We start from the raw sequence: 20,460 nt of genomic DNA on the forward strand, positions 1-20,460 counted from the left end.
GAAACCCTGATAAAAAAAAATTAAGTAAACAAGAGAAACCCCAACATTTTGCAAAGCTGTTTTAGACACAATGGCTGGAGACGCAAATATGAATGTTATTTTCTGCCTTATGCCTTTAATCTAAATGTGTTTACTTCAAAACGTGGAGAAAAAAAAAATCATTAAGCAATACACATTTATTGACAGAAGTAAAAATAAATCATTTTCAAAAAGGATATATTTGAGAAAACGTTCCATCTCTAAACATTTGACACGACAAAGGTGAAAACTCATGGAGATGAGTCGTTGGGCTTCATGACTGGAGGCGGTCGGGAAGGAGATCTGGTTCAGCCCGATTCAACAAAGTCGTTTTCTTTCAGCCTGTAACGCCGTCAGTCACCTGTATCCTTACACACCAGTTCTTCTCACCAGTTTAGTTCCCGCTACCAGTCTCATCATCAACTGCTCACCTGGTATCTGCAGGGTACAGCCGACCAACCAGTTGGCTGAATTCAACCTCGTCTTCACTTGTAAACGTTTAGTTAATTCAACCATTTTTTCCCTAAAATAAAACATGCCCATTTAAAACATTTCTCCACTTTATGCACATTTTTTGCAGCATTTCTTTAATGATAACTCATATTGAAAGTAAATCTTTGATCACAAAACACCAAACACACCAACAATGAGACTGAAACGAGGCATTTTGTCTTTCATACATGGTGTTCTATACAGTATGCACGAGCCCTGTCCGTAGAAATTCCACTTTAAAAAATCTCTCTTCAGACACAGTTGATGACATTCAGCACTATATTATTAACCGATTCATTTGAGAATAAATTGACAATAAAAATGTTATTCTCATATTGACATCAATTTCTAGTTTGACATCACTCGGTAGATATTGTGATCTCTGATAGACACCGCATACAGAGCTCCAAGTATTCAATGGGGAAGCTAATGAATCTTTCACCACTTGAAGACGGGAAATAAGAAAACACTACATGTAGAGTTTTTTTTTTTGTTTTTTTTTTTTTCCAACTAATTCTGAGCTTAACCTACTTATTTCCAGAGCGGCATATGGAAATGTCAGGGAGAAAATATTTCACATTAGGACTTAACTAATAAGAAAAAAGGAGAGAGAATCAGTCCTGGCCCGCACATATAAGAAAAAAAATTGCAACATAGGAAAGCATTTCTATTTAAAAACAAAAATAGTAATAAAAAAAAAGGAAATAAACTAGGTTGCATAAAAAAAAATTTTTTTAAAAAAGGATAAAAGAAGAACCTGCTTGCAATTCCACCATCACTGCCAGTTTAAATGGACCAAAGCTTCACCTTGACTAACTGCATGTTGGGAGAACTGAGCGGAGATTGCTTTGCTTTGGAGACACTGCTTACTGGATGTAAAACATAAAACCAGTTATATGTTGGTGCTAAACAAAGAAAAACGGACTTCATCGCCAGCTGACACAATGCCTCCAGCCACTCTGCACACAGTCATGTGTTGTCATCATGTCGCCTGCCTCCACAAACGCTGCTCTGGCCAGCCAGACGAGCTGCTGAGAATGAAGCTTAATGGACTATCACTCGCTTCTCAGTCTGTACAGGAAAAAGTTTGGTCTGAGCCGTTCGGTGACCATTAATCCTCAATCCCAAACCCAGATGAAATCGTCCACGTAGGAGCACAAAACAGAGGTTTTGTGGGAGGAGCGTTAAGTACATGCTCAGCTTCATGTCACAGCTGGTCCTCTTGCTGTGTGATTCCTCCTTTCTGATACAACTGTATGATTTTAACAGCTTGCTTAGAATTAACTAAATGTTAACAGTAGTTTCTCCACAAGGATTTAAGTTTTTCTCATTTTGATGTACACCAAGGCTGAGTTCAATACTTTGAACACTGATGAATTAAATATTTCAACTTAAATTCAGCCAATTTTCCCTTTTCCCAAACCTTTTAGCGTTCCTGGCATGTTTGGAGTGCTCTCAGGACTTCCTGTTCTGATCATTTACAGCTGCAGATCAGAAGTTTCTGCTGCCGTCTTCTCATTTTGTGGAAGATTATAATTGCATTGAGCCAAATCGAACAAGCAGAATAAACGGTGGGACTTTATTTGTGTTCGTCAGCAGTATATCGTCGACAAGAGCTCGACGTCTGCTCTCCGCAGGACGAAGCTGCAAAGCTGCACCTGCAAGCGGTGACGGCAGGACTTCCAGGGAACGCTGGAAACCATTCAACGCTGCGCACATCAGCGTAGGAGCAGCCAGATTTAAATTAGGTCCCGTTTTGCTTTTTCCATCTGTGATCTGGGGAATTTTAGTTGCATCTTTTATTCATTTTGCTATATGATTAGACATTCATTCAGTAATAATTCAGCTTAATTTTGTTTGGGCCTGGTGGGGTTTTTTTTTCCGTCTTCCTTAATATAAAAGAAAAGTTTTAAATAATAAAAACAGACAACTTAACCCTAATATTGACTAGATTTACATGACCAGCCGTGATGTACATCAATATGAACAATACTTCTTCTGTCAGTGTAACACAAGCTAAGCAGATGTTCTTCTACAAGAGTAGCTGGATCATTTGTCATCCTGCTGGGGACTGTAACTTTAGATTTGCACATTTTAAAAGCTCTTTTTTCAGTAGCAGGAAACAAAGTGAAACACATATTCTCAGGTGGAAACAATAAAATACTGTGTTGAGCTGGTTCCAGGGTCCAAACATGACTGTTGTGCAGAAAAACCGACTGAGAGGAGAGTAAGACAGGAGCTGAAGAGCCATGAGGGCTGATGCTGTGTTAGTGAGTTAAAGGGGCTGGTTGTAGACTGTAGTCCTGACTGAAGCCCCCGGAGTCCACCCCAGTCCAGCTTCAAGTATACTGGTACTGCTCCGAGAACTCTGAGTTCTCTGGGGCGTACTGGTAATTGGCATCATACTGCTCTTCTCCAGGGCCATACTGGTCATCCGTAGGTGCATATTGGTCGTCGTCAGGTGTGAATTGGTCGTCTTCAGCCGTGTATTGGTTGTCTTCAGCAGTGTATTCGTTGTCTTCAGCAGTGTACTGGTTCTCTTCCCCAGTGTACTGGTTCTCTTCCGCAGTGTACTGGTTCTCTTCAGCCATGTACTTGTCATTGCTCTGCTGGGATTGTTCTTCCGGTTGCTGGTTCTCTGCGATCTTCTGACCGGATTTCTTCACTCTAAAACAAAAGTTTTAAATTCATTTAGAGAGATTTCTCAGTGGAGAGCATGAAATGGTGAAAACAGATTCCCATTAAGAATTTATCTAAAATACTGTAGATTGCAAAGGTATTCACCCACCTTGCCGTTTTTCATATACCTGCAAATAACTAATCATTTACTTCTCTTTTTGTGTGTGTTTCATGTCAGGACCTTGGCGTAACGGTACAAAATGGTGAAGTGAAATGAAAAAGAAAGTTTAACCCTTTCATGCATGAAATAAAAAACTATGCAACCTTTGTTTTGAATATGGTATTTTTCCTCTACAGACACATGCAATGATACTTTTTTTGTTTCTCAGTGATACTTAGAATCATGATCATAATTTCTGATTTATTTTATTGTATTCTTGTGACGGGGTTCTGTGCATTACAAGAATGATGGCAACGTCGGTACTCTTTTGAAGTGGTTTTTATTCCCAAGTGCAACAATATATCCAGTGCTCCCGACCAAATATGTACAATATGTACACTATTTACATGAATTTTCCACACAAATTTCTCCAAAGCCAGTTTGCTAATATCCAACCTACTCTCCACCCTTTCCTGCTCTGAATGAGTCCCTATAAACCTCATGCTCCTCCCCTAACAGGAAGCTTCTCAATTAACATGATTTTTCTTCTGTTCCTGTTGGTTCCGTACACAAATATTTGAACAGATACATTCCACACTGGATACATTTAAACCTTGTTGACATTACAATAATGAACCCTTTATAACAACATTAAACCCCACAATACGCCGGGATGCTGCGTTTTCAGGGCGTCACATGACGTCACTGACGCATTGCGGCATCTATCCGCATTTTAAGCACAGCCGGACGAAACTTCGGGTTTTCCCAGCTAGCAGGGAACAGGTCAACATGCTGTAAGTTACCAACACTTAGTGTGCACGAGTGTGTGTGGCTGGATGTAGGGATGTCTGCAGGCATCCAATGTGACGAGGCCGCTTTGTCACAATTCAATAAAATATTTATAAAATATATTATAATTATATTATGTAAATCCTGTATCATTTTCTTTCATCATTAAGCAAATTTGCCATTCATACAGTTGTGCTCGTATGTGTTCATCCCCTTTCATTAAAGAAAAGGCTGAATTTACAACAGTCACTCAAATAACTGGAGACTTAAAAAAGGAATAACTAAAAATTTGCACAAATATAATTTAGTGATATAAGACACTGTTTTTTCATTTAATTGAGTTGAAGAAAGAAAAAAAAACCAAAAACAAATTGGTCGTGGACAAATCAGACCACTTTTCTGTTGAACAGTGGGACAAAATACCTGTCAACAGGTGCAGAAGTCTGACAGAGGAACAGAAAACACCTGACTGGAACGGAAACATTAAAGGATTGTTCAACTAAATATTAGTTTATGAGTGATGTAATATGTAATAAATTATATTATTTGTTTGCTTTTTAAAATAAATATTTCTATTGAACCAGAATTAGAAAATAATGTAATGATTTTCATAAAATCTTTATTTATTGTTTCTTTAGTCAATTTCAGTTTATTGTACAGGCAGCTGTTTTTTTTTCCCCTTCTTTAATGAGAGGGTATGAATAAATAATAATGAGCACAACTGTACAAACATACATATATTATAAAAAATAAAATAAAATTTAAAAAAAAAAGCCTGTAGCCCTTCATGGAAGGACCTGCGTCCAACTGGACAGTCCTCTAGCACCTTCCTACAATGTCCTTTACTGTTTTATTTAGTGCTGACGCGCTGACGTTGCGGTAACGTATTGTGTCATTTCCTGTTTGCCTAGCGTGTGTCACTGCGGATTGCTACGAGCCGTTGGCTCCTTTAACTTCTTTCTAACTTCTATCTATTGTTAACCAACCACTCACTTTAGCGCACAATATCTTCCCAAACCACTGTTCTATATATTGCATTTATTTTTGGGATCTTTGGCTTTCTGTTTACTGACTTAAACAGCTCAAGCACTCGGTTTTATCATGGCTGCTAGCTCTCTTCCCACACCCCTACCTTTTCTTGCTCGGTGTGTCTGATGTTTAGCTACTCCTCCGCCTCCTTTAGTGATAACGGTAGGTGTATTAAGTGTAGCAGCTTGGCAGCCTTGGAGGGGAGGCTCTGTGAGTTAGAAGCCCAGCTCCGCACTCAGTTAGGGAAGCAGTTAGTCAGCAAGCCCCCATTAGCCAGTGCGGAGCTGGCAGCCATCCCGAGCCGTCCCTCAGCAGTTCCCGCGCAGCCGGGAGCCGAGGCGGGCTGGACGACGGTCAGGCGGAAGCGTAGCCCCAAACCAAAACCCACTGGCCACCACCGACCTGTTCACGTTTCTAACAGATTTTCCCCGCTCGGTGACACATCCGCTGAGGCAGAAACCCTGATTATAGGTAGTTCCATAGTCAGAAACGTGGCTCTAGAGACACCGGGGACCATAGTCAAATGCATTCCTGGGGCCAGAGCGGGCGACGTCGAACCGTATTTGAAACTGCTGACTAAAGCTAAATGTAAATACCGTAAGATTGTAATTCACGTCGGCGGTAACGACACCCGGTTACGCCAATCGGAGGTCACTAAAATTAATGTTGCTTCGGTGTGTAACTTTGCCAAGAGCATGTCGGACTCCGTAGTTTTCTCTGGTCCCTTGCCAAATTTAATCAGCGATGACATGTCTAGCCGCATGTCATCCTTCAACCGCTGGTTGTCTAGGTGGTGTCCCGATAACAACGTGGGTTTTATAGATAATTGGAGCGCTTTTTGGGGAAAGCCTGGTCTTATTAGGAGAGATGTCATCCATCCCACGTTGGATGGAGCCGCTCTCTTATCTAGCAATATGGACTCTTTTATTAGTCAGCTAAATTGACAACTCAGGGTTGGGACCAGGAGGCAGAATTGCAGTCCTACACACTTTTCTGCAGCTTCCCACCTGCCGCCGCCCACCCAAAACCCCATACCGACCTTATACAACTCCCCAGCAGTAAGAATTAAACAACACAAAAACACTTCTGGGGTTAATCGTGAAAACCTCATAAAAATAAAAACAATGGATCTAATAAAAATCTGAAAATAAGACAAAGTGTGGCCTACTGAATATTAGATCCCTCCCAAATAAGTCTTTATTAGTCAATGACTTGATAGGTGATCACCACATTGATTTATTCTGTCTTACGGAAACCTGGTTACAGCAAGACGATTATGTTAGTATTAATTAAGCTACGCCAGCTAACTATTTAAACTTTCACATTCCTAGAACTACAGGCAGAGGAGGAGGTGTTGCAGCTATTTTTAAGTCAGAATTTTTAATTAATCCTAAGCACAAAACTAACTATAAATCCTTTGAATTCCTGACATTAAATTTATCTCATCCAAAATGGAATTCAGAGAAACCGCTCCTTTTAGCATTAGTGTATCGCCCACCTGGACCTTACTCCGAGTTTCTGACCGAATTCTCTGATCTCTTGTCTGAGTTAGTGCTGACTACTGAAAAAGTCATTGTACTAGGTGATTTTAATATTCATGTTGACGTTGAAAATGATAGTTTAAACATTTCCTTTAGCTCTATTCTAAACTCAATTGGGTTTTCACAAAATGTCAATGGAGCCACTCACTCTCATGGTCACACTCTTGATCTTGTTCTAACATATGGTATTGAGACTGATAAGCTCAAAGTATTTCCTCAAAACCCTGTCTTGTCCGATCACTTCTTGTTAACCTTTGAATTCACTTTATTTGATTACTCACTGACCAAAAATAAATTCTACTATAGTAGATGTTTATCAGACAATAATATTACAAAATTTAAACAATCAATTGAATCAATTTTTCCACCTCTAGCATGTGTTAGCATGACTGAGAGTCCCCCTTTAAGCCTTACTCCTGCTCAGATTGATCAACATGCTGATACTATAACAGCTTCAATGCGTACAACCTTGGATAATGTTGCTCCCCTAAAGAAGAAGAAATTAGGTAAGATTATGAAGGCTCTCTGGTTTAATTCCCAGCTTCGAGCTCTAAAACAGGCATCAAGGCGTTTGGAAAACAGATGGCGTTCATCAGGACTAGAGGAGTCTCACTTAACCTGGAAAGAAAGTTTAATCGTATACAAAAAAGCCTTACGTACAGCAAGAACAGCTTATTATTCATCATTGATAGAGGAAAACAAAAACAACCCTCGGTTTCTTTTCAGCACTGTAGCTAGGCTTACTAGGAGCCGGAGCGCTGTGGAGCCATGTATTCCTTTCTCACTTAGCTGTGATGATTTCATGTATTTTTTCAGGAATAAAATTGACACTATTAGAGATCAAATTCACAATACTCTTCTTTCTACCTATAATGTTGAGCCTGTTGTGGTCTCCGAAGCATCCTTAGAACCAGGATCTGACTTGTGTCTAAATAGTTTCTGTCCTGTCCAACCCTCTGAATTAACTAAAATAATAGCTTCATCTAAACCATCCACCTGTATCTTAGACCCTCTCCCAACGAGCCTCTTTAAGGACATTTTCCCTTTAATTGATACATCACTACTAAGTCTTATCAATATGTCTTTAGTGACAGGATATGTACCACAATCATTTAAAACTGCTGTAATCAAGCCTTTACTTAAAAAGCAATCTCTGGATCTAGAGGTGATAGCAAATTATAGACCTATATCTAACCTCCCGTTTATGTCCAAAATTCTGGAGAAAATAGTTTCAGCTCAGCTACATGCCCACCTGAGCAGAAATAATTTATGCGAGGAGTTTCAGTCAGGATTTAGAGCTCATCATAGTACTGAGACAGCATTGGTGAAAGTTACTAATGACCTTCTTATGGCCTCAGACAAAGGACTTGTGTCCGTACTTATCTTGCTTGATCTTAGTGCTGCATTTGATACAGTCGATCATAACATTCTGTTACAAAGACTAGAACAGGTGATTGGAATTACAGGTACAGCGTTAAGCTAGTTTAAATCATATTTATCTGATAGACTTCAGTTTGTTCATGTAAATGACATGTCCTCCTCCCAAACTACAGTAAGTTATGGAGTTCCTCAAGGTTCTGTACTTGGACCAATACTCTTCACGCCATATATGCTCCCTTTAGGCAAAATTATTAGACAGCATGGAATAAACTTTCATTGTTATGCAGATGATACTCAACTATACTTATCCTTTAAACCAGATGAAACAAATCAGCCCAATAGGCTACAAAATTGTCTCATAGACATAAAGACTTGGATGTCTAGAAATTTTCTCCTCTTAAACTCAGATAAGACTGAAGTAATTCTCGTTGGATCTGAAAAACTCAGAGCTAAATTTTCCGGTTTTGTAATGAACCTGGATGGCATTACTTTAGCTTCCAGTGCTACAGTGAGAAACCTTGGAGTAATATTTGACCCTGACCTGTCCTTTGGCCCACATATTAAACAGGTTACTAAAACAGCCTTCTTTCATTTATGTAATATAGCCAAAATTAGGGACATTCTGTCTCAGAGTGATGCAGAAAAACTGGTTCACGCTTTTGTTACTTCGAGACTAGATTACTGTAACTCTCTATTACTGGGCTGTCCTAAATATGCCCTGAAAAGCCTTCAGCTGATCCAGAATTCTGCAGCCAGAGTCCTGACCAGAACCAGCAGGAAAGATCATATTTCTCCAGTTTTAGCCTCTCTTCATTGGCTGCCTGTTGAATCTAGAATAGAATTTAAAATCCTTCTCCTTACATATAAAGCCCTCCACAACCAGGCACCACTATATATCAAAGACCTCATTGTTCCTTATATACCAAGTAGAGTACTTCGTTCGCAGACTGCAGGCTTACTTGTGGTTCCTAGAGTCTCAAAGAGCCGAGCAGGAGGCAGAGCCTTTGGTTATCAGGCTCCTCTCTTATGGAATAAGCTCCCAGTTAGTGTTAGGGAAGAAGACACCCTCCCCACCTTTAAGACTAGGCTGAAGACTTATCTTTTTGATAAGTCCTATAGCTAGGGATGGTTAGCATCCCTTAGTTATGCTGCTATAGGTTTAGACTGCTGAGGGACATTTCCTGATACACTGAGCTTCTTTCTTTTTCTCTTTATCTCTTTCTTTTACCCCCCCCCCCCCCCATAACAGTGTTGCATCATTAACATGTATGTCTCTTGTCTCAGCAGGTCTCCCTGGCCGGGAGTAGCAGTTCCTGTTGTCTGTTGTCTTTCTGTCCTCTTCCCCCCACACAGCAGAGGCAGATGGCTGCCTGTCCTGAGCCGGGTTCTGCCGGAGGTTTCCTTCCTGTTAAAAGGGAGATTTTTCCTTCCCACTGTTGCCAGTGTGCTTGCTCAGGATGGGAAATTGAGTTGGACTCAACTCAATCTGTTGGTTTCCTTATATAGGCTGTTATGAATTGGCCTTCATTATGTTTTCCCCTCTGTCTGTAAAGCGTCTTGAGATGGCATTGCCGTGATTTGACGCTATATAAATAAAGTTGAATTGAATTGAATTGAATTTAGTGCTTGTGTTGTTCTCGCTCATACGTAAGTCGCTTTGGATAAAAGCTTCTGCTAAATGACTGTAGAATAGAATAGAATAGAATAGAATAGAATATATAGCAACATCCAACATGGTAGGATGTTGCTGAAAACCTACCAACATCACTGGTAATACTGGTTTGTGTACCAAACTTTTTTAAAACCATTATTATCATCATTTTTTGTCTGTTTCACAACAACAAATATTCTGCATGTTAGTACGGATGTGAATCTAACAACAACTCACAATTCAATTCGTTTCCTATGTTTGAGCTGACGATTTGATTCGGAATCGATTCTCGATTCAAAAAGATTTTCAATTCATTATTATTACATACATCATTATCTATCTGTAAGATGGAAAGAACTGAGAAATTATTTGGGCTGATTTGATTTAAATTGCGACATGAACAAAACTTGTATTGCTTGTTATTTTTCTAAATTTCAATTAGGAAACAATAACAGAGTAGCCAGACCATCATTCTGCTGCTATAATGCCCAAGAAGACAAGTAAAAAGATCAATAAAAACTATTTTTAAAAATGACAAAATATCAATAAGGAATTATTTTTATTTATTAAAAAAAAAATCTGTTTGTTAACAAAAATATTTATTATAAATATTATAAATTATATTATTATATATTATATATATATATTATATATATATTATGATATATATATATTATATATATATATATATATATATATATATATATATATATATATATATATATATATATATATATATATATATATATATATAAATTATATATATATTATAAATATTTATTTTAAATTGTGAAGCAAAAAATCCAGATTTTGGATTTTTTTTTTTTTAACTTGATTCTCCACCCCTAATTTTTAGTTTGTTTGCAGATAGAATGAAAGGAAAATCCATTTAACTTCAGGCTGCAAACTTTCCAGGCAGAAAACTGTAAAGTGGGTTAAATACTTCTCTAAACCACCGAATATTAACATGAATATGACTAAACATCATAAATAACATTAAGTCAGATTTTTCTTGTTAAATCCATTTCTTATAAAGGTTTAAAAAAAAAAAAAAATTTAAAAAAAAAGTGTGTGCTTACTGGTTCTTATGTCTGGCACCGCTGACATGGGACTGGTACTGTTCCACAGAGTTCAGCTCAATGTTGCAGATGGTACACGGGTAACCATTTTCTGAGGAAGCTGTAGAAACAGAAACTTGGTTAGAGATCTGACAGTGTGTTTTTAAAGACTAAAGGAGTCGTGGCTGCCCAATGAAGGTTCTTATACTTCAGGTTTGTGAGCCAGATATAAAAATGTAGGACTGCGAATGCTGACCAGCTGCAGTGGAGGGGCCGTATGTCTCCATCAGTTTCAGCTTGGTCATCCGTTTTTTATGTTTTTTGCCCGCATAGTGCTGCTGGGCCATGAGCGGGTTGTTGAAAGGGGCCTTGCAGATGGAGCAGAAGCGGTCTGGATCGTTGTTGTTGTCTGTCGACGTAACGCCGCTTGAAACATCTGCAGGTTTTTCCTTCGGCTTTGCTGTCTGAGATGCTGAAATGGAGACAGATTGAAAACAATTCGATCACAGTTTCTACAACTTTTACAAAAATGCAGATTATAAACGTAGGACATAAAGGAGTAAAGGGAGCAAACATTTCAATAAATAGAGGAGAAACTGGGTGTAGAGCTGACGTTTATGAATGGCACAAAAGAGAAAGAACAGACCTGGTGGCTGAGATTCAACCGTTTTCATCTTCAGTCTCTTGGCATGAAATTTGCCCTGATAGTGAGACTCGGCCATTACTGGAGAAGAGAAGGTCATCTGACATAAATTACATGCCTTCATCCGGTCTGTGTCTCCATTGTTGCAGTCCTGCTGACAAAGACACAAAGCATAAAACATTTACAGCTCAGGAGGCATCTGGTTTCACTCGGAAAGGATCGACTATGTGCTACTGCTGCTACTCTGGGCTAACGGACTTCAAAAGCAGAAACTTTCTCTCATTGGAAAGCATCATACGTTATATTTAAAGGTGCCATGAAACCAAACTACATGTTTATGGTTTCTGTATGCAGCTTGCGTCTTGTGATGCACATCAAAGCCGCACCTGGCACATCAGAAAAAAAATGTTTTGCGAGTCTTCTTGGCGATCGCATTCTGTCATTTAAGTGACTCAAATATACGACAAGTGATCACTTGTGGTGTATTTATATGTAATGAAATCATATGTTTGATAAAATTTCTTAAATTCAGCAAAGCCTGTGGGTAGATTAGAATAAACAACAAGAGGGTGGCACGATTTAACTGTTTGGATTGACTACATGATTGCTGCTTACGCAGACTGAGTACAGTTGAACCATCAAAAAGACACAATGTTTTTTCCTAAACTTCGGTGAGACATTGGGGTTCAGTAAAAGTGGCAGGAGAAAATCAGGCCTGTGCTGCATTGAGATAAATATGTCCTCATTTTATAGGTATACATCCATTTTAGTGCAAATGGATAAACATCATTGAGCATCCCTTTGAAAGCTGCAGTCACTTGTGGGAATTGTGGGAAATACTGATCGCCTTTCTTCCATCCAGGTATTTAATGATCAAAGGAGATCTTTCAGGAAGCGCTAGAGCACCTTTTCCCTTGTGAATATATAATTCAAACATCTTTCATCATTGCTGCAGCTCCAATACTACTGGGTTATTTCACCCAGTCTGGATACTTCTTGAGCAAAATAGATTCAACGGTATCCTTTGTGCCTGCATTTAAAATGAATATTAACAAATAATGTAGCCTTTATCTACTAATTATCTTGTTTTGCTATGAACAAGGTTAAGTCAAAATTGCCCGAGTTTAACCGAATATTTCCCACTGAAATAGATGTAGATGTTAGATGGTTGGAGATGTGACAGAAATAACCAGTAATAATGAATAATAATAAATTTATTAAAATTCATTCAAACTCACAGCTCTCCTTGACACATACGTGGTAAATGGACTGTGCTTTTCTAGTAACCCTCACCACTCAAAGTGCTTTAAACTACATGTCACATTCACACACACGCTCACATCAAGGCGCGTCAGTGTCTTGTCAAGTCACACTTCGGCTTGTAGTCAGGGCATGGAATTGAACTACCCACATCTATATATATATATATATATATATATATATATATATATATATATATATATATATATATTTTAAAAAAATATTTCAAGCGATTTTTGAATGAGCAGATTTTAAGGATTTACCTTTCAGAAGACAAAATGTTGAAAAAAAATGCCTTTAAAAAACCCAAAGATGATAAACCATCTTAATCTGCTCAAGATAATATAAATAAAGTATCTGTCTATCATATAGATTTTGAATGAAGACTGATTCCAATGAATGTAAAGTGACCAATAACAAAGCATTAAATGTTTGTCCAGCAGCATTTTCTTCATGTTTCTTTAGTTTCAAAGACACATTTCAGTTTTACTCACAGTCTCACTTGTCTTTAGCTTCTTGACGGCCACTTCTTTTTCGCTTTGCAGAGAAAAGTAACGTCGCACCTTGTTGGCATGTTTCTTGCTCTGAAACGAAAAACACAGGAAGTTGTAAAGCAGGACAAACAGTAACTACAGTGAACCATTAAACTTTTGGATAATGTTGATAATATTTGGAGTCTTCGTAAGAAATATTTACTGCCACAGACACATATTTCTTATCAAATGTCTTGAATATTTAGAATACGTCACACTTCCATACTGACATCCAAATAATGTGTCACCCACATACTAATTATCACAGTAGACATACGTAACAAAGGGAAAATTTACTGCTTCAGCCATTCCTTTTTTTTTTAAATCATTAAAAATAAATGCTTTTTTAACCAAATAACTAGGTCATTAGGTCATTAAAACTTTAAAAAAGACGCAACATATTTTCCACTTAAATCTAAAAACTTACATTTCAGCCAGTTTTCGAAACTAAGTTTAGTTCAGTTTGGTTACACTTCAGTACGATTGCAGAAATCTTGATTCCAGTCAATAAATAAATAAATGTCAGGGTATTTCACCAGGAAAAAAATGACTATTTCTGTTTGTTTTGTTTTTTTTAAATGAATGTTGATTACCTTTTCCTGGTCATTTTTGTTAATCTTTTTATAAAACTAAAATACAAGAACAAATGAACTAAAGTTATTAGTTTTTATTTTGGCATTAATGGTCAGGGGAAGGGTTGGGTTGTGTGCGTGTGTGGGTAATGTGTGTGTGTGTGTGTGTTTTTAAATGTGAAACTGATTTTAATTTTTAATGTCAAGTACTTTTATATGCTTTTGTATGAAAAGTGCTATACAAATAAAATTTGATTTGATAATGATCTTCCATTTATCCATTCCTTAGTTGGCTGGATATAAAAATGTGCATCGGGGCCACATTTAATCAGGAGTGTGGCCAGAAATCTCCCGTCTCTGCCGAGTATAAGCTGGTTAAACATCTGTTCTGTTCTCATGAGCTATATTTAATTTGTAATTTTACAGAGCTGAAACTACAGCCGAGTTGTTTTATTAATATATTTTTCAGTAGACAATTTGCCATGATTTGTTCATGATTCAAATTACCTACTGGAACATAACCCCAGTCAGCCCCATGTGGGCATGCTTTTGCAGTTTTCGATGCAGAGTGATTTATATAATCACACCTTTAGGCAGATAATTAAGCATGTGAGTTAAGTCCCCCGATGGTAAAACAGCAGCAGGAAACTGGGCGCACTGACCTGATAATGAGTCAACTTCTGAGTTTCAGAAATGAGGACAGCACTGCAGACTTTACACTGGGAGTCAGAAAACAGGTCGCCATGCTCCTTTATCATCTTATTAACTGCAGGGGGGAGAAAAATAACAGATTTTAAATTAGGTTACATCTTTTGGGGAAATGCAATCATACAACAATGTAAAGAGCTATCAATTATAATCGCTAAGCTCAAGATACTCTTAATTTCTAAACGGAAAAGCAACACATCGAGCACGTGCAAAGTTATTGGTCATGATATTTGTTTCAATTCACCGAGCTCTGGGGAACAGCTTCTGCTTTCATCAGCAGCAAATCCTGCTATACGGATACCAGAAGCCACCCGCAGTCGTCAGCGAACAAGTATTGCCAAGATGCAGAAGCATATTTTAAGACCATCTCTGCATAACCATAGTTGGCTCCGACAATTTGAGATCCTTTATTCAACTAGGTGCATAAAGGCAAATAGATGTTTTACAAAAGGATGGTGTGCAGGAGCAACTTTAAGTTTCCATATGCGTGACAACCCTTTGTAAATTGTACAACAGCGTCCGTTTTAAAAGTTATTCTTCAAGCTTTAGTCTAAACACCACTTTCAAAAGACATTATTCTGCTGTTCAGACATTTTGTCACCAGTAGCCCATCACAAAAACACACCTTTGCTCTTAAAAAAATCCCAAAAGGCAGCAGTTTGATGGTCATAAAACTGTATTTGCACTAATGAAGCGATCCCCAAAGAACTATCTGCTACAAACATGAAATATGTCAGCATGGTGTCCTTACAAGAAATTGGAAACTGGACAGGTGAAGGACAAAAGCAGCAGCAGGCCTGAAAACTTAACAGTAAACTGAATAAATTAAACAGTAACTAAATGCAGTGTCCCTGAGAAATGGGGGGCTGACAAGGGATGTGATGGGTGCTTTTGAAGCCTTCATCTAATCCTTTTTACTCCATTTCCCTTTCTTGTGAAATTAAGGCTTATCTAAGAAGGTTCCAGCTGTGTTGAAGAGTAAAGGTTATCAATGCAAATATTGGCTCAAGCATATTATCAAATGACACCTTTTCTTTTTGGTTTATAATGCCATATTTCCATTTACAGTGGTTTGCAAATTGTGGAGATTGTCGTTTATTTGTTTCCTATTAACACACATATATTAAAATCAATCAATAAATCAATTAAATGTCTGTAAAGAAAATAACACCAAAACAGAAGCGCAGGGGATTTCTACTTAAACCTCTGTATTGAGGTTAATCCAGGTGAGTGATGATCTACCCCAGGATTAATCAGAATTCCTTTCCAGAAGAGTGAGACCTAAGCAAACTGTATCCTGATAAGTGTGCGTTGATGGCAGACAACGCATGAGGGTTTAACTCATGTTGCGAATGTTAAGACAACCCCACTGTTTGAGATGGTGTTGAGTGTGTCGCTCTGAGGAGTTCACGCTTCACGCTACTGACTCGCAGGAGGAAGAATGAAAGAAATACCGATGCAGCTTAGAAGATACAAACCAGGAAAAGTCAACAAACTCATGAGTGTAGCATGGAAGTGGGTGTGGATGGAGATGACAAACAAGGTTTGTACAGTGATAAGCATGATTTTTTTCTGTTGCAACACCTGTACAATAAGCTGCACCTGCTGTAAATGTCCATAGCACCACTATAAACTATACACTGCACACACATGGGCCAGGGTGAAGCATGGAGGTAGGAGCATCATGCAGGGCAGATGCTTTTTATTAGCTGTGACTGGGGAAACTGGTCAGATTTGAGGAAATTACAGATGGTCCTTCATACAGAGAAATTCTTGTGGAAAACCTGTTTCAATGAGATATGGGACTATCAGAATAGTCCGGGAAACTATTGGGATTGGGCAACGAACTCCAAAAATGTTTGAAAACCCTCCTTTGGTTTGCATACACACTGCACTTTACAAAAGCGGACAAAACCACCATCTCACACACTTTCAATAGTTGCTCACTAGAAGGAGGTAATCTCCTTGCTTTTACATTGTCAGCACAACGTAGCAGAGTTCACATTCAAGCAAACAGAGATATCCCAATTTCAAGCGAACCAGTCCGGTCCGTTTGGATCACATGAACCAGACTATCCATGGAAGCTTAAAGGGGTGCTATTATGGTATTTGGAGTTTTCTGAGCTTTCTACAGTGTTACAGTGTTGAATCCTCATCAGACATGTGAACGGCACTGTTTTTTATCACCTAAACGCATGTTTGAGTTTGAGTTTGAGTTCACGCTCACGCTCTCGGTTTCCATGGTGACGAAAAACGCGTCGTTTTAGAGTTTTTTCTACTTGGAAATCCTTGTGACGTCTCGGGGGATAAGGTTTGGTGATTGGTTACCTTCTAGTGGTTAACAAGGGCATGTATAAATACATCAGGCGGGTGGAAAACGTCGGATGAAGTTATTTCCAACGATGGCTGGTGAGTTTACCAAAGAGACATCCTGCTGCATTCGTTGCTGTGGGTTGCTGTTTTCCACTTTGTTTTCAGGGTCTGATTCAGGTTCCAACATGTAGGGCTATATGCTATGTGTATTTTGTTTTTTTAATTGAGTTTATATTAGCCTAATCCTTCTGTTTATGAGATGTTACAATGACAGCAAAAAGCAGTTGCGGTGCGCGTTCCCGGTGTAGTACAGTGGCGGGAGGCGGGGCTTAATGCGGAAGAGTGTCAATCCACTCGTTTTGCCCACAGGCTGATCTGACAGCCTACGGAGAGGGTCGGTCTGAAGTAAATAAAGAGATTTGTGACAATAACTTGATCAATCCCAGCCCTTCTGGTCTCAGAAATAAAAATAAATTAGCCTGAAATGCACATAATAGTTCCACTTTAAAGCAGACCAAACAGTGGCAGTTTAAATGCCCCCGAAGCCAAGTGGATGTTTGAATGTGTTGGATTACCAGAGTCAAACCCAGCCCTTAAGTTAACTTGGAATCTGTGGCATAACTTGGAAGAATAGGCAAAAAATCCAATGGTAAACCTGAAAGACATGTACCCTGAATGACAGGCAGTTGTAAATATCTTAACTCTGAGCACTTTCATCCAATATTTTTGGTAATATACAATTACAAAGAAAGAGGGATTTAAGACTTTTCACACAGTACTGTAAATATGTGGCAAAAGTGGAAACTACAATGTACTTAGATCATTTTAGAGAAGAGTTAAAGTGGACTGGCATTTAAGGAAAGCCAAAAGATAGACCTCCATTCTGCTAAGTAGCCTATCAAAGCAATAAAAGGTATAACAAGGGGTATAACTTGTAAACTTACAACAAAAACTGAATAACAAGAATTCAAAGTAAAATGTTCTCAATTACACCTCCCCAAGCAGCAATTTCAACTAATTAATAAATCACTGAGGAGAGTAACAGATCACAATATAAGGCGGCTGAGATATATTTGAAAACCATTTATTAACATATTAATAGCGCTTTCGAGTTTGCAACTGGAAAAAAAGCTTCTTTTTTTGCCAGTTCCTTGTGATTCAGATATTAACACATGATGGTTTAGAGGGGGGAATTTTTAGAATGTGAAATCTTCACATTAAAATCTTTTCAAAACAAAAGAAAAATGGGGGTTAGTCTCGTTTTATTCATTAAATGACCCATAAAATGACGCTAAGAGTTGACTTATAAGTTTTACAACGTGTGTTGCAGAACTTAGATGATTCCCTCCTTAGCAGTCCAACACAAATAAAGCTGTGCAGTATTGTGCACAGGTACAAGCAGTGTCTCCTAGTTTTCTGGGTTAAAATTGCAAGCTAGTTCATACAAAGTTAAACCGGGAAGGTATCCATTCAAAAGATCAGACGTACAGTAGCGTGTGCACCTCGTTAAGCCGCCTGCTATCCACGCTACACCCAACATGCAGAAAAGCTCCACTGGCCAATAACCTAAAAGAAGCTTGTCAGGGATCGTAAAAAGCTTACATAAAACCTCAGTAACGCACAAGCAGAAAGCTACACTCCTAATTAGTCTGAGGAAACAACGGATGCAGACATGCTCTCATCGACCTTGGAGCCTGAAAAGCTACGGCTAGTTTAGCTTAGCACGTTTTTAGCAAAGCCTTGCGCTCATCCCGAGCCACCGGCTAAAGCTTAGCTAAGAAGGCTAAAAACAACCATGGCCTTGCAGGCTATGGTCACAGAAACTTCAACTAGGTGCATTAAAACTGGTATTTATTAATGTAAACATGAAAGAGGTAAAGCTACAGGTCATACCCTCCGCTAACCCCGAAGGTAGGTAAGGAAAATCGTCGGTCTGCATCTTCTCCGCCATTATTTCAGCGCTCCACCGACTGCTTTCAACAACGCATGCGCCAACAATGAGCACAAGCAAAAGCGCGAGGCGTTCAACGACTTCAGAAAACATGCGCGTGCAGTGGGAATGGGTCTTCAACATAAAGAACAGTTTTGTTGTGTTTTGTTTTAACTTGTGGTTTTAACTGAGATCATGGTAAAAACAAGTGATTTGTATAACCCATTTCAGGTACAAGACTTTAGGTGCTTTACATAAAATATTATAAACATTATTATGGTGCAAGGATAGCAATGAAAAGTAAAAGGCAGTAACAAATTGAAAGAATCACAATGAAATCATAATAAAATTCTGAATATCTGTTAAAAGCATGGTTTGTTTTTAGAGTCTTTCTCTTGATTAAAAGAAAGTTCTAGCGTGCAAATTTTTGAGTCGCTGCCAAAGTCTGCCACAAGATGGAGACAAATTATTTTCATTGACTGGTAGACGCAATCCACGGTATCAGTGTGGTTACGATGCAAAATAACTACACAACAATGGGCTTTTTAAAGTTTTTACGTGTCCTTCATACTATGACACCACATTTTACCGTGGTTGTTTTTCTTTTTGCAGCGTCAACATCTAATAAGTTATTGAATACCACGAATCCATATAATTTAATAATACTTAAATATAATGTGTAAAAAAATGTTATCAATACTCACAACATATCCTGGGTCCACGTAGGTGTCCTGAATATGACATATTTGATTCTTGGTCCCGGTGTTATTTGCCATCGGTTTCCGTAGTGTAGTGGTTATCACGTTCGCCTAACACGCGAAAGGTCCCCGGTTCGAAACCGGGCGGAAACACTTTTCAAATTTTTTTTTTTGTGTATTTTTGACATTGTATTTACTATATGTTATAGACATGTGTGTGAAATCTACTGCCTCCAACAAAACATCAATGACATATTCATTAATGATCATAATCATCATTGATTTCTGATGAGGAGCAGAAGGCGGTAAGGTACTCAGCAAGACCTAAACGTTGGTTTTTAAGCCTTAATATTTACCTTCACATTAATTACAATTAACGTCACTCTTGCTTACCTTTATCTTTTCAGCGTTTATTTCTTCTTTCCTTCTCCTTCTGAATTGGGCGCCTGATGGTTTCTTTGGTCTTTTGTCCATTGTGACCTAACATCACGTCAATCACCCATCTAGATTAACGTCACGTGCATTTCACATATTTTCTTGACTTCTCCGAGCACCATGTCTGCCAATGTTTGAATTATTTCATTTTGAATATCCTTAGATGTGTATTTCGCATTTTTTGGGATACTTTTAGCAATGTTTACCAGTTTTTCAACTTTCTCTAATGTGTATTCCATCAGTTTTAGAAACAAACCTGAAGCAATTTCATCATTGTATTTAGGCTCCTACAATCACCCTCAGCTGTAGGCCTGTCATATGTCAGAGTTTCTGCAGTCCCACGCAGCCCCAAATCATTGACACAGAGAAACTTCACAGCATTGCCTACACTCTTGACATAGTAATGGTTTTTTTCAAGTTGTGTTTTACCAACCAGCAAAGAGTCAACAGTCCCCCCTGCAGCCTCTCTGTTTTTGTGCTGAGTCCAAATGCTGGAAGTATGGACATGGTTATAACTGGACACATGCCTCTGTAGCCCCTTTTCTCGATCAAGTGCTGCTTTCCAGTTGTTAAAACCAGTTAATGTAAAAACAACATCCTTCTCATTAGCAGATGCTAATGATCTTAATGT

General features: G+C 38.4%; 1 protein-coding gene across 1 annotated transcript; it reads right to left on the reverse strand.

Moving 5' to 3' along the window:
- Positions 1-291: 291 nt before the first annotated feature.
- On the reverse strand, positions 292-18,724 carry znf346 (zinc finger protein 346). The gene is made up of 7 exons (XM_079248214.1): positions 18,660-18,724; positions 14,408-14,511; positions 13,135-13,224; positions 11,384-11,531; positions 10,994-11,209; positions 10,759-10,858; positions 292-3,177 (listed from the first exon to the last, which is right to left on the reverse strand). Exons 1-7 carry the CDS (start codon positions 18,715-18,717, stop codon positions 2,850-2,852), a joined length of 1,044 nt encoding a protein of 347 aa, XP_079104340.1. The 5' UTR covers positions 18,718-18,724; the 3' UTR covers positions 292-2,849.
- Between the last annotated feature and the right edge of the window lie 1,736 nt (positions 18,725-20,460).

The sequence above is a fragment of the Telmatherina bonti genome (genome assembly GCF_933228915.1).
Source record: "Telmatherina bonti genome assembly, chromosome: 10".
NCBI classification, from domain to species: domain Eukaryota; kingdom Metazoa; phylum Chordata; class Actinopteri; order Atheriniformes; family Telmatherinidae; genus Telmatherina; species Telmatherina bonti.

Coding starts and splice junctions, on each gene's coding strand:
- znf346 (XM_079248214.1), bottom strand. CDS start 18,717: ATGGCGGAGAAGATGCAGACCGACGATTTTCCTTACCTACCTTCGGGG. Junction 13,225..14,407: donor AGAAGTTGACTCATTATCAG/GTCAGTGCGCCC, acceptor TTTTCGTTTCAG/AGCAAGAAACATGCCAACAA. Junction 11,532..13,134: donor AGCTAAAGACAAGTGAGACT/GTGAGTAAAACT, acceptor CTTTGTCAGCAG/GACTGCAACAATGGAGACAC.